A 17,845-nucleotide genomic window follows, 5' to 3' on the forward strand; every position below is an offset into this window, starting at 1 on the left:
CCAAAATAACTCGAGAGAATGAAACCCCAAGTATGTCAAAGGATGATTCAGGATTGAGGTGGATGGGTACTCCTATGGAAGATTTTGCCGCGTTATGTGCAAGAACTGAGTCCTTGACGCATTACAAACAACAAGATTACTTTTAGCCCAGTCAGGGGTACGAGCCAACTCAGACATTAGGTGTGCCATAGCCTCATCCCTTGTTTGTTGAAGTAACTGTTGAAATGGACGTTGTAGGAACCGAATGGAAAGGTGAATGGTGGAATCATTAGCATATGAGTGGATAGGGTTAGTTATACATCTTGGAAGGTCATTGATGAATAAAAGGAAGAGTTGGTGTTAGGACAGAGCCTGAGGAACACCACTATTGATAGCCCTAGGAGAAGAACGGTGGCCGTCTACAACAGCAGCTATAGAACAACCAGAAAGGAAGCTATAGATGACGGCACAGATAGAAGGATAGAAACCGTAAGAGGGCAGTTTGGGAATTAAAGATTTATGCCAGACACGATCAAAAGCCTTTGAGATATCAAGTGCAATGGCAAAGCTTTCGCCAAAAGGAGGATGACCAGGCATCTGAAATGTAAGTGAGATTACCAGTGGAGCATCCTTGATGGAACCCATACTAACGAGCAGAAAGGTTCTGACAGGAAAGATGCTTTAAAAATTTCTCTGTTAAGATGCGTGAACACTTTTGAGACAGGATGTTAAAGCAATAAGACGATAGCTTGAAGGCTGGGAATGGTAACCCTTCTTTGGGACAGGCTGAATGGGAGCAAACTTCTGGCAAGAAGAAAAGGTACATGTTGATAGACAAAGGCGAAAGAGTTTACCTTGGCAGGATGTACAGTAAGCACAGAAACACAATTCTTGAGCACAACTAGAGGACCCCATCAGGCCCATATGCCTTGTTAGTACGGAGGCCAGTGATGACAGAAAATACATTAGTTGAAAAAGTTTTAATCTCAGCCACGAGTAAGTCAGAGGGGGAAAGTGATGGAGGAACAGCACCGGAATCATCTAAGGCAGAATTGGAGGAGAAAGTCTGAGCAAAGAGATCTGCTTTATCTGTGGAAGAGATAATTACTGAGCCATCTGAGTAGAAAAGAGAAGGGAGGGATGGTGAGGTAAAGTTGCTAGAAAGGTTTTCCGCAAGTTGTCAGAAGCAGTGGGAAGAGTTCAAGTTGGAGAGCTAAGAGCATTTTGTACGGTTAAAATTATTTTTAGCAGAGTGAAGAACAGAGTACAATTCCGGGCAGAAACATAAAAGGGTGGGATGGCTCTGGCATCTTTTATAGGCCTTCTCCTTAGAACAAGCGTGATTAAACCAAGGGTTTCTTGCATTAGTCAAAGGATATAAGAAAGGAATGTATGCTTCCATGCCCGAGAGAATAATCTCCTTAATGAGCAAGGCACACACAGATGGCTTCCGGCTATGGAAGCAATAGTCACTGTAGGGAAAATCAAAGAAGTACTGCAGCTCGAAATTGCCATAACCGACGTTTCTTTGGAGGTCCATGGGCCGTACTGGAGCGAGAGGACAGGTTACGTTGATAAGAGAGTGATCGGAGGAGCCCAGAGGAGAGGAAAAATTAACGGAGTACGCAGAAGCATTAGGTGTAGGGAAGAGGTCAGGTATGTTGGATCTCACTCCAAGGGAGTCAGGGATACAGGTAGGGTGCAGTATAAGTTGCATTGGGTCATTACGGATAGAAAAGATGTAGACTTGTTCACCAGGTGGATCAGAGAAAGGAGAGGAGAGCCATCGAAATCTGTAAAGCTCTGTGCACACATAGGCAAGAAACTCGTAGAACGCTCCTCGCGAGGCACTCGGCGTAACTCGGGAATTGCTCGCACTTCACTCCTGCAAAGCTCGCCTGAACTCTTGAAGCACTCCTGAGTCACTCCTACTCACTCGGGACTAGTCCCCGATAGCCAAAACGTTTAAACCTGTTAAAAATTTTCAGGAGTGATCGGCGAGCAAAATCACTTGGGAGTTGCTCCTCAGCAGCTCTGAAAACACTCCCCGATCGTTCCTGCTCACTTAGGATACGGTCAGCAATCACTCTGTGCCTGTCGGAGCCAGAATTGCTCGTCAACTGAATGAGGAACAGATGTAGAGTAGTCAAGAGTAATCGGCGAGCAATCGGTGAGCGTTTGAAGAGTGCTACCGAGTTTATCCGCACAATTTGAATGACCACGCCAAATGAACTAGGACAACACAGGAGTGTTTGTGGAGTGGTCGGGTGCAAACCAAGAGTATCTCAGGAGTGTTTACCAAGTGACGCCGAGTGTCTGCCGATCACGTGGTCCGGACCAGTATAAATACACAATGCCTCCCTCTTGCAGTCATTTTCTAGTCTGATGTTGAGCTGTTCATGTCTCCAGATTATTATTCACCGTCATTATGGGGCCCCAGAGAGCCAGGAAGATTGCTCCCAAGAAGGAGGTCTCTGGTGCAGATATTAGTCCTGAAAGAAGTGAGGAGGAAGAGAGAGCCACTCCATCTCCAGCACCCAGTCCTTTGAGGAACCTCTCTCCCATCCACCCCATGGAAGACTCCCTTGCTGCTGCTGCTAAGAAGTTCCCAGCTCCTGCTGCCCAGAAGCCCCCTGCTGCTGTTGCCAAGAAGTCTCCTGTTGCTGCTGCTGCCAAGTCATCCTCCAAGCCATCCACAGCCAGCTCTCCAGCCAGCTCTCCAGCCTCGTCTCCAGCCTCCTCACTCTGGAAACGCTCCCCTGGGAGCGTTTGGGGAACGGTCGGTAACTGCTCAGCATTATTCGGCGTCACTCCTGGCATGGTCGGCTACCATTTGAGGAGCGATCGGCGAACGATCGAGGATCAGTCGGCGACCGATAGAGGAGCGATCGGTGAGCTAATGCAGAGTGTTCCTCTAGGTCATTGATCGGGGAGTGACGTCGTATAGCTGTCGAGGGGTGTTCTACAAGTTTCTCACCTATGTCTGCACGGGCCATTGGAATGGAAATTTCATAGAACGGAGAAATGGATAGACTGTGTTCCATTGTAGAAGTAGTCAATGGAATCAGGGGATATGTAAACAGCATATATATATTAGTAAATGACGGGAAAGCCGACGCCAGAGAGTAGAGAATTCAGAAGAATCAAGTTCAGGAACACGAGAGCAAGATAAGTCTTTGCATACAAATACACAGTAGCCACCTTTGGCTTTGAAATGAGTATAGTGAAAGTAGGAGGATACAGAGAAGGGTTTGTTATCAGTTGCCTCAGACAGCTGAGTCTCAGTTAAGAAGAGAAGATGAGGTTTAGAAGAGGAGAGGTGGTGCTCAACAGAAAGAAATTCAAACAAAAGGCCACGAATGTTGCAAAAATGAAGTGTCAGACAGTGGTTCCAGGCTATTCGTTGAGTCGTCATCGCGAGAGGGCTGATGGTGAGGGCATTTATCCCCCCCCCCCGCCTGGGGACTTCCAGGCGCCATTTTGGTTTAAATTTTGAATAGAAAGTGTAGTGTGTAATGTGCATGTAGTTGGGTGCTGGCAGCGTGTGTGTGTGTGTGTGTGTGTGTGTGTGTGTGTGTGTGTGTGTGTGTGTGTGTGTGTGTGTGTTCTCTGAATGTTGGCACTGACTTGACAGTCTGTTCTAGAAGCCACACAGTCCTTCGTCTCATAAACCTTCACATGTCGCAATATCAGCACTAATAACCACTATCTTTGTTGAATATATACCTTGGCTGTCTCATGCAGAACTCATACAATGGTATAACGGGCGTGTTTATGACATGTTGGTCTTGTTGAAGATAATGTTTTATTATTAACCAAATACAAATTTTCAAATATTTTCTTTCTCTGCTTGGGATTGAACTTGTGTCCTTTCGAATACTAGACTACTCACTTAAACACTCGGAACTACCTATTAAATTTTTTTAAGTACGCACTTTTCCATAGTTTCACCTATAATCAAATAATTTTTGTAATGCATGTCTCCTGAAGGCAATATTTTAACGAGATGGGATTCCATAGCAAGAAACTGACAAAGGAATTTAACTGATGTGCGTTAAGAAAGGTACGACATGGTGGGATGAAGAGGTTAAGAGGTCAGTGGAGGAAAAGAGTGGTTACAGGACAAGGGTTCTTTTGAAATAAGGACTAAATATACTGAGAACAAGCAGCATGTAAAGAGACTAGTGATGAGGAAAAAGAAGGAGGTAAATGATGTTCTAGGAGAAAAAGGAACGCAAATTGCTCTGTAAATAGGAAGTTATTCTGGAAAGAGATGGGGAAATGTAGAAGTGACAGCGGAAAGAAATGTGAATGTGAAGGATGTAAGTGGATGATTATTAACCCAGGGAGATGAATTAAGGACCAGATGGAAAGAATATTTTGAAAGCCTGATGAATGGGAATTGAGAAAGCAGAGCCACTGTAAACATGATTGGTTTAGGGAGCGTGCAGAGCAGGAATGCAGTCCCAGGAAACGTGAAACTCTCACAGATGAAGAACGCTGTGAAGCGGCTGAAAAATGGGAAAGCAGCTGGGGTTGAGATGTATGCAGAGATGACTAAGTGTAGTGGAGAGAGCGGAATGAAGTGCTTGTTGGAGATATGAAACTGTGAAAGCGGAGTGGAAAAAGGATGCAAGAGTTATCGTGGCATAAGTTTACTGTTGTAGGGAAAATACAGTATATGGAAGAATTATTACAGTATAGAGAATGTAAGAGAGATATCAGAAGTCCTAATGAGTAATGAACAGGGTGGCTTCAGGAGTGGCAGAGGATGTGTGGATCGAAAATTTGCAGTAAGACAGATAGCGGAGAAGGATTGTGAGAAGGACTATAAAGTGTTTATGGCATTTATGGATCTGGAGAAAGCATACTACAAAGAAGACAGAGAAGCGTTGTGGAAGGTTTCGCGCATGTATAGTGTAGATTGTGAGATTGTAGGTACCGTCGAGAGTTTTTATGATAGTAGTGAAGCATGTGTAATGGCAAATGGGCATCTAAGTGAACGATTCACCATCGGTGTTGGCGTGCGACAAGGTTACGTGACTAGTCCAGAGTTTTAGTGATGCCTGAGAGCGTCGTGCCTTGAGAGTAAATGTTGAAAAGAGTGAAGTGATGGTTATTGAGAGAGAAGGTGACTCCCAGTGTGATGTTACAGTGATTGGAGAGAGACTGGAATTGGTGACAGAGTTCAATACCTGGGTACAATGATAGAAAAGAGAGGAAAATATGCGAAAGAAATAGATAGTACAGTGACACAAGGAAAGAAAGTAGTGGTGCTATGAAGGCCTTAATAAGAAACAGAGGCTTGAGTGCTGCAGCTGGACGAGGCTTACATGAAGTGCCAACTTTAACATATGGATGTCAGACTATGTTGTGGCATGAAAATGAAAAGTCAATAGTCAGAACAGTGGAGATGAGACTGCTGAGGGATGCATGTGGAGTACAGAGGGTGGATAGGATATATAATAATGTAAAACGTGAAAGATGCAGAGTGAGGAAGTCTGTGGAGACCAGAATCGAAGAGAGTGTACTGAGATGGTATGGTTCTGTGGAGAGAATGGATAACAACAGAGTGGTGAGAAAGGTATATCTAAGGGAATTTGAAGGAGGGAGGAGGGGAAATGGGCCAAGAAGGTGGAGGGATATGGTGGATTAGTGTGTGAGGAAGAGAGGTATGGAAGTCGGCGAGGCTAGGGAACTGACAAGAGATCGAGCTGCACGGATGAATGTTGTGAGAAGTGCATGATCAGGGTTTTTAACGTGACAGCGTCCGGATTGACTCAATTGGATACGCTTATGTGAAGCTACAGAATGTGGTGAATGCTTTTGGTGTATCAGATAGAGTCTGGATTCCGGGGGCTTGAATGATGAGTGAATGGAAGCGTGGCCCATTGGATTGGGGAAACTTGAGCTGTCTGGACGTTGCTACGCCTCACCTGCCCTAGGGTAGGAAAAGAGGTCCGAATGGTGATGATGAATGATGATGCGTTACTTTAACCACTGCAGTTGGATGTTGCATTCATTTTTTTCCTTGCTACCTGTGAACAGCATAAATGAATTTTGGAAAACTGTTGACTGATAGTAAGGTAGGCTCTAAACCCTTCGGTTCCAAAGTCCAGTGTTAGGAAATGAAAATGGTTTGAAAGAAGGAAGAATTAAGCGAAATTCACGTCTTCACCTTCAAGGGGTTAAGGTTGTCCAGAATAGGATGTGCACATTCGAATGGATTTACTTGTTCTAATAATGATGAATCAACCATTCTCACACTATCTTCCATAATATTACCATCATAATTAACCCTACGACTGCGATAGGCTACCTTTATAATTATTCTGAATAATCTCAGACTTGACTGAAGTCGAAGGAACTCACCAAGGCTGAAAAATTTTAGTAGAGTATTGATAATTACGTATTATATTCCTGTTAACGCCATATGAACTTTTTTTTACCTCAGAGAAACCCACCGCACTCAAAAATGATAAAATGTTCAGCACAATCATGTGTCATACATTACTACAGCGAGTTGTCCCTTTTGCCGCGATGGCAAGGCTGAGGTGGTGCTGTGGAACAGGTGGAGAGCGGGTTATGGGCTGCAGACGCACAATGATCTATTCCCCGATATCTATCAAGACTGCAGTGGTCATACCTTCCGGTAGGAATATTTTACCTGTGTTGAGAGAGAGAGAGAGAGAGAGAGAGAGAGAGAGAGAGTCTGTGTTTGTGTTCGCTTGCTTCTATTTCCATTTGCATATTTGTGTTTGTGGTTCTTTGTTTGTGGTTGAGTGTGTATTTTATGGTTGTGCTTATATATATATATATATATATATATATATATATATATATATATATATATATATATATATATATTGTTACATAGCCTATGATTTCATCATCCTTTGTGTAATTTTAACGCACAGTATGCTGCATGTTTGATCACGAGCGTGTTCTGCCTCATTCCCCCCCTTCTACCGTTATAGTAGAGTAAGTCGTCCTTTCTGTTATTCAGTGCGGGATTGTCAACCGTTTGTCCCCATCGCTTCATTTGCGCGTCCTTATTACAAGTTGTATCAAGCTCTCCTTGCCCCTATATAATGAGCTCAGTCTCTGCATCATGGCCACTTAGATCTGCTCCTCATTTTGTTCACATCTCTGTCCTCCCCTGTACAGATATTATTATTGTGAGTGCTCAAGAAATCTCCAAACATCTAGCAGCTGTGTGTAATTTGAGTATAACCGTTGTTGCATTTTTTTTCTTGTACTGTATAGCATAAGTTTAATTTGTAGGCCTAGTGAAGTTTGTAATTTATGTAGGGTTCTTTGTCAGTCATTTTGGATAATAGTTTGTATCTGTAATAATTTATCTGGCATTCACTGAGTATTATCTGGTATCTCATTTTATCAGGGCTGACTTAGATAAATTTACGCTTGCTAATTTCGTGTTAATAGAGGCTATTGCAGTTAACCATAAATTTAACCTGTTCATTTGCCATTACATTATCCTTATGAGTCCTGAATGTTTTGTTGTTAGTTTGAGCATTAAACTTTAACTTGTAATTTTACCTAACTCTTTTGTTTTGAACCTGGAACTTTACGGGACAGTAGTGATTTTTAGCATTCTCTCTTAAAGTGTACATTATCTTTCTCTGTTCCGTAACATAAATTTGGCGACCTCTTATCAGGATATTCAGGATATTATCATAAGGATATTGCTTGATATTTTGTGACTGTTTCTTATTAATTATGTCTACTATTACTACACTTGATGAAGCCAAAGATTTTTTGTCAAATGTGCAAACAGTGTGTGATATAGAAAACAGAACAAAGAATGAACTTAAGATTGTTGCTCAACAATTGGGATTTGTTGTTCGCTCTCAACAGTCTAAAGATCAAATTGTTGCCATGATTAATGAAAGCTTGTTTAATGTAACTCCTCCAAATGAGCAAACGCAGATTGAATTAGCTAAGTTACAGCTAGCCCTGCAGGAGGCTCGTGTTAATGAGGCAAATGCTCGTATTCAAGAGGCAGAGGTACAGGCTCAGACACAAATTGAACTTGCCAGGATTCAGGCAGACCATGAGTATCGCATGAAACAAGGTGGAACTGGATCATCTAGCTCTGATGATTTTGATGTGGCTAAAAATGTTAAACTTGTCCCTCCTTTTAATGAATCTGATTTAACAAAGTATTTTCAGTTGTTTGAGAGGGTAGCTACAGGTTTTAATTGGCCCAAACAGAATTGGCCAGTACTCCTTCAAACTGTTCTCACCGGTAAAGCTCAAGTAACTTATGCATCTTTGCCTCAGGATCAATGTGATAATTATGATGTAGTTAAGAGCTTGATTCTTAAGGCCTATGAGCTTGTTCCTGAAGCCTATAGAGTAAAATTTAGGACAACTTATAAGCAAGATAAGCAATCCCATGTTGAGTATGCAAAAATCAAAGAAGATCTGTTAGAGCAGTGGTTAAATTCTAAGAATGTGGATTCTGATTTTGATAAATTTAAGCAGATGATTTTGCTGGAGGACTTCAAAAGGTGTATTTATAAAGATGTAAGCCTATATCTTGATGAGAAAAGAATAGATAATTTGTCTGATGCTGCAGTTTTAGCTGATGAGTATGTTCTCACTCACAAGAGATATTCTAGAGAAAAAGGGAAAGCTGAGAGTAAGTACGTTGCTCTACTCAGAGTACAGGTAACAGGAAAGAGAATAAGGATGATGTTTCTCAGGAAGTAAATACCAGCTTCACCTCTAGATTTCAGAAAAGTAAATGTACTTATTGTAGTAAGCTTGGTCATACTACGGAGAGATGTTTCAGGAGACAGCGTGATGTGAACAAAAAGGAGTCTTTAAATATTCAGTCAATTGGTCTAGTGTCCACTCTTGAGAGTTCCCAGAATTCTTTAACTGAGTTAATTGAACCTGCTTTGAGGGGTAACTTAAATTCTCATGATGGAGCTCCTCTTTTGAGCAGTAACGTCGGTGACACTCTCAAGAGTTCATGTGCTAATTTCCTGTCTGATGGTTTTGTCAGTCCTCTGGACAGTAATGACAGGAAATCAGTTAAAATATATCGTGATACAGGTGCTTGCCAATCCCTTATGCTGACCAGTGTTCTAGGCTCTAATGTTAATTCCTCTGATGAAACTGTAATCTTACAAGGTGTAGGGAATAATTACTGCTCTGTCCCTCTGTGCAGAGTGAATTTAGAGTCTGGTTTTGTTAATGGTTCCGTTATGGTTGGGTTGGTTGAGACACTCCCAATGTCAGGTGTAACTTTCTTACTTGGAAATGATATTGGTGGAAGTCAAGTGTGTCCAGCTCCTCAGTTGTCTAGTGAGCCAGTGGCTGTGTCCCAGGATTGTGATGTCCCTGATGTGTTCCCTGCATGTGCTGTCACTAGGGCTAAGTCTAAAGTTACTGGTGACTTAGAGGATAATGATGATGATGATGTTATCCTAGCTGACACTTTTCTTGCTAATTTGGACCACTCACCAGATGAGGCAGTACCCTGTAGTGTTGATAATTTGTCTCGTCAAGAGTTGGTTGAGTTGCAGGTTGCTGACCCTGAGTTGAAAGGTCTAGCTAACCCTGCTTACAGTGAAGAAGAGTCAGCCGGTGCTTCTACTTGTTATTATGTAAAGTCAGGAGTACTTATGAGGAAGTGGAGACCCCCAATAGCATCAGCCGACTGTGAATGGGAGGTTGTACATCAAGTTGTCATCCCTCGTGTTTGTAGGCAGGATATCATTCGAGTGGCTCATGATTCCAGTTTGGCAGGACACCTTGGAGTGAGGAAGACTGTGGCACGCATTTTGAAACACTTCTACTGGCCAGGTATCTTCAGAGATGTTTCCTGGTATTGTAAGTCTTGTCACACCTGTGGGGTTGTGGGGAAGTGTAATCAGACCGAAAAGGTTGCACCTCTAGTTCCCATTCCCCCCTTTTGAGCGCCTTTCACCCGTGTGTTGGTGGATATTGTGGGCCCTCTTCCTAAGACTTCTTCAGGATTTTCTTATGTGTTGACCATGATTGATATGGCTACTCGTTATCCTGAAGCCATTCCACTTAGAAACATCTCAGCAAAAAACGTGGTTAAGGAAATGCTAGGGTTCTTCACAAAGTTTGGTCTGCCCAAGGAGGTACAGTCAGACCGGGGAAGTAATTTCATGTCAAACGTTTTCAAGCAGTCTCTGAAAGAGTTGGGCATCACGCAGATCACGTCTTCAGCTTACCATCCCCAGACCCAAGGAGCGTTGGAGAGATATCATCAAACACTCAAATCGATGCTCGAGAAATACTGTTTGGAACATTAGAAAGACTGGGATAAAGGTCTTCCATTCGTTGTGTTTGCTGCAAGAGAATCTCCAAATGAATCACTGGGCTTCTCACCTTTTGAACTACTGTTTGGCCATGAAGTAAGAGGACCCCTTAAGCTACTCAGGGAATGCTGGCTGTCGGAGGAAGATGACGTCAACCTGCTGGAGTATGTGATGAATTTAAAAGAACGGCTGTCCACTGCTTTACAGCTGGCGAGAAAGAATTTAGGAGCTGCTCAGGAGAAGATGAAGACTTGGTATGATAAGAAGTCCAGGTTACGCCACTTTCAGCCAGAAGATCAGGTTTTGATTCTGCTACCAGTTCATGGGCAACCTCTTCAAGCCAAGTTTAGTGGCCCTTATTTCGTGGAGAAGAAACTCAGTGATGTTAACTATGTCATCGCCACACCAGATCGTAGAAAGAGCAAGCAACTATGTCACATCAACATGCTAAAGTTATATCACAGGCGGGACGAAAATAATCCAGTCTGCACTGTAGCTGTTCCACCCGAGTCTGCAAGTGAAGCTCTCCCATGCAGTATGAGCCTGAGTGATAGTTTGGGGAAGAATCCTGATATCATGAATGATCTCCAGACTAAGCTTTCTCATCTACCACCCAAGGAAAGGCAGGAGTTTTCGGCATTACTGCAGGAGTACCCGCAAGTGTTCCGTGCCACTCCAGGAAGAACCACTGTGTTGATGCATGATGTCGATGTTGGAGACGCAAAGCCAATTAAATTGCCTCCTTACCGTGTGAACCCAGTGAAAGTTCCTCTCATGCAGAAGGAGCTTGGCTACCTGTTGGACCACAAGATGATTGAGCCCTGTCAGAGCGAGTGGAGTTCTCCTGTCACTCTAGTCCCTAAGCCAGGCGGGTCACAGAGGCTTTGCATCGACTACAGACGTGTTAATCAGATAACTAAAACAGACACTTACCCTCTCCCTCGTGTGGAAGATTGCATAGACAAGATCGGAAAGGCTAGGTACATACGTAAGTTTGATTTGTTAAAGGGATACTGGCAAGTACCTATGACTGAACGTGCTAGGGAGATCTCATGTTTTGTAGCACTGGGAAGGACATTTGCATGTTCTGTAATGCCATGTACAGATTGTTTTAGAGTAATAAGAAATTTCCTTTGTAAATTTCTTTTTTCTTTGTGGGGAGGTGTTACATAGCCTATGATTTCATCATCCTTTGTGTAATTTTAACGCACAGTATGCTGCATGTTTGATCACGAGCGTGTTCTGCCTCAGTCCCCCCCTTCTACCGTTATAGTAGAGTAAGTCGTCCTTTCTGTTATTCAGTGCGGGATTGTCAACCGTTTGTCCCCATCGCTTCATTTGCGCGTCCTTATTACAAGGTGTATCAAGCTCTCCTGGCCCCTATATAATGAGCTCAGTCTCTGCATCATGGCCACTTAGATCTGCTCCTCATTTTGTTCACATCTCTGTCCTCCCCTGTACAGATATTATTATTGTGAGTGCTCAAGAAATCTCCAAACATCTAGCAGCTGTGTGTAATTTGAGTATAACCGTTGTTGCATTTTTTTTCTTGTACTGTATAGCATAAGTTTAATTTGTAGGCCTAGTGAAGTTTGTAATTTATGTAGGGTTCTTTGTCAGTCATTTTGGATAATAGTTTGTATCTGTAATAATTTATCTGGCATTCACTGAGTATTATCTGGTATCTCATTTTATCAGGGCTGACTTAGATAAATTTACGCTTGCTAATTTCGTGTTAATAGAGGCTATTGCAGTTAACCATAAATTTAACCTGTTCATTTGCCATTACATTATCCTTATGAGTCCTGAATGTTTTGTTGTTAGTTTGAGCATTAAACTTTAACTTGTAATTTTACCTAACTCTTTTGTTTTGAACCTGGAACATTACGGGACAGTAGTGATTTTTAGCATTCTCTCTTAAAGTGTACATTATCTTTCTCTGTTCCGTAACAATATATATACATATATATATATATATATATATATATATATATATATATATATATATATATATTGTTACGGAACAGAGATAATGAACACTTCAAGTGAGAATACTAAAATCACTACTGTCCCGCAAACTTCCAGGTTCAAAACAAAAGAGTTAGGTAAAATTACAAGTTAAAGTTTAATGCTCAAACTAACAACTAAACATTCAGGACTCATAAGGATAAAGTGATGGCAAAACAGGTTACATATATGGGTAACTGCAATAGCCTCTATTAACACGAATTTAGCAAGAACAAATTTATCTAAGTCAGCCCTGATAAATGAGAGAACCGAATAATGCTCAGTTAAAGTAAGATATAATATTATTACAGATACAAAATATTACTAACACTGGCTGACATTAAAAACTCTACATGAATCACAAAAACCTTACAAGGCCTATAAATTAACGCCTTAGGCTATACAGTAGAAGAAAAATGGTAACAACACTTATACTCAAATTATACAGCAGCTAGATGACTGGAGACTTCCTGAGCACTCACAAAAATAATACACTATAAAGGGAAGGACAGAGATGTGAACAAAATGAGGAGTAGATCTAAGTGGCAACTAATGCAGAGATTGAGCTCATTATATAGGGGGCCGGCAGAGCTTGATTCAACTTGCAAGAAGGATGCGCAAATGAGGGCACAGAGGACGAAGAGTTGACACTCCTCCTCTGAACAACAGAAAGAACGACTTACTCTACTATAAGGGGGAGAAGGGGGGAGTGAGGTAGAACACGCAAGCCTGGTCACTATGGAAGCCACGAGGCGAATCGTGATCAAACATGCAGCACACTGTACGTTAGAATTATACAAAGGATGATGAAATCATAGGCTATGTAACACCTCCCCACAAAGAAAAACAAATTTGCAAAAGAAATTTCTTATTACTCTAAAACAATGTCTAAAGTCTAGATAAGCAATCTGCAATAACATTTTCTTTCCGCTTGACATGTTGTATGTCTAATGAATACTCCTGAAGAAGTAGACTCCATCTTGTCAATCTCTGATTTTTATCTTTAAACTTACGAAGGAATTTCAGTGGGTTATGATCGGTATATATGACTATGGGGTCAAAACCAGAACAAAAATAAAATGAAAAATGCTGTAAACCCAAAATCAAGGCCAAAAGCTCTTTCTCAATAGTGGAGTAGTTCTTTTGAGGTGGAGTGAACTTCTTACTGTAATAAGATACAGGGTGTTCAATACCCTGATCATCCTCTTGCAGCAAAATAGCCCCAGCTCCTGAATCACTTGCATCAACAGCCATCTTAAAAGTCTTAGCAAAATTTGGAGTAGCGAGCACTGGCTGACTTAATAGGATAGCTTTAAGCTTGTTGAAAGAGGATTCACAGTTATCGGTCCAGACAAATTTAACTCCCTTTTTCAGTAGGTCTGTTAGTGGTGATACAAGAATTGAAAAGTTAAGAACAAAACTCCTGTAATAACCTACCATTCCCAAAAATCTTTGTAGCTCTTTCCTACTTTTAGGTCTGTGAAGATCACATATAACCTGAACCTTAGCTCCTGGTGGTGCAACGTGTCCATCACCATTTACGTACCCAAGGTACTGAACTTTAGCTTGACCAAACTCACACTTTGATAAATTAGCTACAAGATTAGATGAACCAAACGCTCAAGAAATTTACTGACATGGCATAGGTGATCTTTCCAGTTGTCACTGAAGATTAATACATCATCAATATAAACAACACATCCTGCCAAACCCTCTGTTACAACATTCATGAGCTTCTGAAAAGTGGCTGGTGCATTCTTCATACCATATGGCATTACAGAACATGCAAAAGTCTTTCCTAGTGTTACAAAACATGAGATCTCCCAAGCACGTTCAGTCATAGGTACTTGCCAGTATCCCTTTAACAAATCAAACTTACTTATGTACCTAGCCTTTCCGATCTTGTCTATGCAATCTTCCACGCGAGGGAGAGGGTAAGTGTCTGTTTTGGTTATCTGATTAACACGTCTGTAGTCGATGCAAAGCCGCTGTGACCCACCTGGCTCAGGGAGTAGAGTGACAGGAGAACTCCACTCGCTCTGACAGGGCTCAATCATCTTGTGGTCCAACAGGTAGCCAAGCTCCTTCTGGATGAGAGGAACTTTCACTGGGTTCACACGGTAAGGAGGCAGTTTAATTGGCTTTGCGTCTCCAACATCGACATCATGTATCAACACAGTGGTTCTTCCTGGAGTGGCACGGAACACTTGCGGGCACTCCTGCAGTAATGCCGAAAACTCCTGCCTTTCCTTGGGAGCTAGATGAGAAAGCTTAGTCTGGAGATCATTCATGATATCAGGATTCTTCCCCAAACTATCACTCAGGCTCATACTGCATGGGAGAGCTTCACTTGCAGACTCGGGTGGAACAGCTACAGTGCAGACTGGGTTATTTTCGTCCCGCCTGTGATATAACTTACCATGTTGATGTGATAAAGTTGCTTGTTCTTTCTACGATCTGGTGTGGCGGACATAGTTGACATCACTGAGTTTCTTCTCCACGAAATAAGGACCACTAAACTTGGCTTGAAGAGGTTGCCCATGCACCGGTAGCAGAATCAAAACCTGATCTGGCTGAAAGTGGCGTAACCTGGACTTCTTATCATACCAAGTCTTCATCTTCTCCTGAGCAGCTCCTAAATTCTCTCTCGCCAGCTGTAAAGCAGTGGACAGCCGTTCTTTGAACTTCACATACTCCAGCAGGTTGACGTCATCTTCCTCCGACAGCCAGCATTCCTTGAGTAGCTTAAGGGGTCCTCTTACTTCATGGCCAAACAGTAGTTCAAAGGGTGAGAAGCCCAGTGATTCATTTGGAGATTCTCTTGCAGCAAATACAACGAATGGAAGACCTTTATCCCAGCCTTTCTGATGTTCCAAACAGTATTTCTTGAGCATCGATTTGAGTGTTTGATGATATCTCTCCAACGCTCCTTGGGTCTGGGGATGGTAAGCTGAAGACGTGATCTGGGTGATGCCCAACTCTTCAGAGACTGCTTGAAAAACATTTGACATGAAATTACTTCCCCGGTCTGACTGTACCTCCTTGGGCAGACCAAACTTGGTGAAGAACCCTAGCATTTCCTTAACCACGTTCTTTGCTGAGATATTTCGAAGTGGAACGGCTTCAGGATAACGAGTAGCCATATCAATCAGGGTCAACACATAAGAAAATCCTGAAGAAGTCTTAGGAAGAGGGCCCACAATATCCACCAACACACGAGTGAATGGCGCCTCAAAAGGGGGAATGGGAACTGGAGGTGCAACCTTTTCGGTCTGATTACACTTCCCCACAACTTGACAGGTGTGACAAGACTTACAATACCAGGAAACATCTCTGAAGATACCTGGCCAGTAGAAGTGTTTCAAAATGCGTGCCACAGTCTTCCTCACTCCAAGGTGTCCTGCCAAACTGGAATCATGAGCCACTCTAATGATATCCTGCCTACAAACACGAGGGATGACAACTTGATGTACAACCTCCCATTCACAGTCGGCTGATGCTGCTGAGGGTCTCCACTTTCTCATAAGTACTCCTGACTTTATATAATAACAAGTAGAAACACCAGCTGACTCTTCCTCACTGCAAGCAGAGTTAGCTAGAGCTTTCAACTCAGGGTCAGCAACCTGCAACTCAACCAACTCTTGACGAGACAAGTTATCAACACTACGGGGTACTGCCTCATCTGGTGAGTGGTTCAAATGAGCAAGAAAAGTGTCAGCTAGGATAACATCATCATCATCATTATCCTCTAAGTCACCAGTAACTTTAGACTTAGCCCTAGTGACAGCACATGCAGAGAACACATCAGGGACATCACAATCCTGGGTCGCAGTCACTGGTTCACTAGACAACTGAAGAGCTGGCCACACTTGACTTCCACCAATATCATTTCCAAGTAAGAAAGTTACACCTGACATTGGGAGTGTCTCAACCAACCCAACCATAACGGAACCATTAACAAAACCAGACTCTAAATTCACTCTGTGCAGAGGGACAGAGAAGTAATTATTCCCTACACCTTGTAAGATTACAGTTTCATCAGAGGAATTAACATTAGAGCCTAGAACACTGGTCAGCATAAGGGATTGGCAAGCACCTGTATCACGATATATTTTAAATGATTTCCCGTCATTATTGTCCAGAGGACTGACAAAACCATCAGACAGGAAATTAGTACATGAACTCTTGAGAGTGTCACCCACGTTACTGCTCAAAAGAGGAGCTCCATCATGAGAATTTAATTTACCCCTCAAAGCAGGTTCATTGAACTCGGTTAAAGAATTCTGGGAACTCTCAAGGGTGGACATTGACTGAATATTTAAAGACTCCTTTATGTTCACATCACGCTGTCTCCTGAAACATTTCTCCGTAGTATGACCAAGCTTACTACAATAAGTACATTTACTTTTCTGAAATCTAGAGGTGGAGTTGGTATTTACTTCCTGAGAAACATCATCTTTATTCTCTTTCCTGTTACCTGTACTCTGAGTAGAGGCAACGTACTTACTCTCAGCTTTCCTTTTTTCTTTAGAATATCTCTTGTGAGTGAGAACATATTCATCAGCGAAAACTGCAGCATCAGACAAATTATCTATTCTTTTCTCATCAAGATATAGGCTTACATCTTTATAAATACACCTTTTGAAGTCCTCCAGCAAAATCATCTGCTTAAATTTATCAAAATCAGAATTTACATTCTTAGAATTTAACCACTGCTCTAACAGATCTTCTTTGATTTTTGCATACTCAACATGGGATTGCTTATCTTGCTTACAAGTTGTCCTAAATTTTACTCTATAGGCTTCAGGAACAAGCTCATAGGCCTTAGGAATCAAGCTCTTAAGTACATCATAATTATCAGATTGATCCTGAGGCAAAGATGCATAAGTTACTTGAGCTTTACCGGTGAGAACACTCTGAAGGAGTACTGGAGAATACTTTTTGGGCCAATTAAAACCTGTGGCTACCCTCTCAAACAACTGAAAATACTTTGTTAAATCAGATTCATTAAAACATTTTTAACTACATCAAAATTATCAGAGCTAGATGATCCACTTCCACCTTGTTTCATGCGATACTCATGGTCTCCCTGAATCCTAGCAAATTCAATTTGTGCCTGAGCCTGTGCCTGTGCCTCCTGAATATGAGCCTGAGACTCAGCCTCATTAGCACGAACCTCCTGCAGGGCTAGCTGTAACTTAGTTATTTCAATCTGCGTTTGCTCATCTGGAGGAGTTATATTAAACAAGCTTTTATTAATCATGTCAACAATTTGATCTTTAGAATGATGATAGCAAACAGCAATTCCCAATTGTTGAGCAACAAGCTTAATTTCATTCTTTGTTCTGTTTTCTACATCACACACTGTTTGCACATTTGACAAAAAATCTTTGGCTTCATCAAGAGTAGTAATAGTAGACATCATGAATAAATCAGTTACAAAATATCAAGCAATATCCTTATGATAATATCCTGAATATCCTGATAAGAGGTCGCCAAATTTATGTTACGGAACAGAGAGAGATAATGAACACTTC

At 41.9% G+C, this 17,845-nt stretch overlaps 1 protein-coding gene across 1 annotated transcript in view; it reads left to right on the plus strand.

Annotated features, from left to right (window-relative positions):
• The window catches only part of LOC145415429 (ionotropic receptor 21a-like), a 331,047-nt gene that overhangs the window by 84,625 nt on the left and 228,577 nt on the right, over positions 1 to 17,845 (plus strand). Inside the window, exon 8 of the mRNA XM_080284708.1 lies at positions 6,499 to 6,631. Within this exon, the coding sequence (XP_080140834.1) occupies positions 6,499 to 6,631 (133 nt within the window). The remainder of the gene's footprint in view (positions 1 to 6,498; positions 6,632 to 17,845) is intronic.

This window comes from Coenobita brevimanus, chromosome 102, assembly GCF_032717465.1.
Source record: "Coenobita brevimanus isolate Jiangsu-jjx chromosome 102, ASM3271746v2, whole genome shotgun sequence".
NCBI classification, from domain to species: domain Eukaryota; kingdom Metazoa; phylum Arthropoda; class Malacostraca; order Decapoda; family Coenobitidae; genus Coenobita; species Coenobita brevimanus.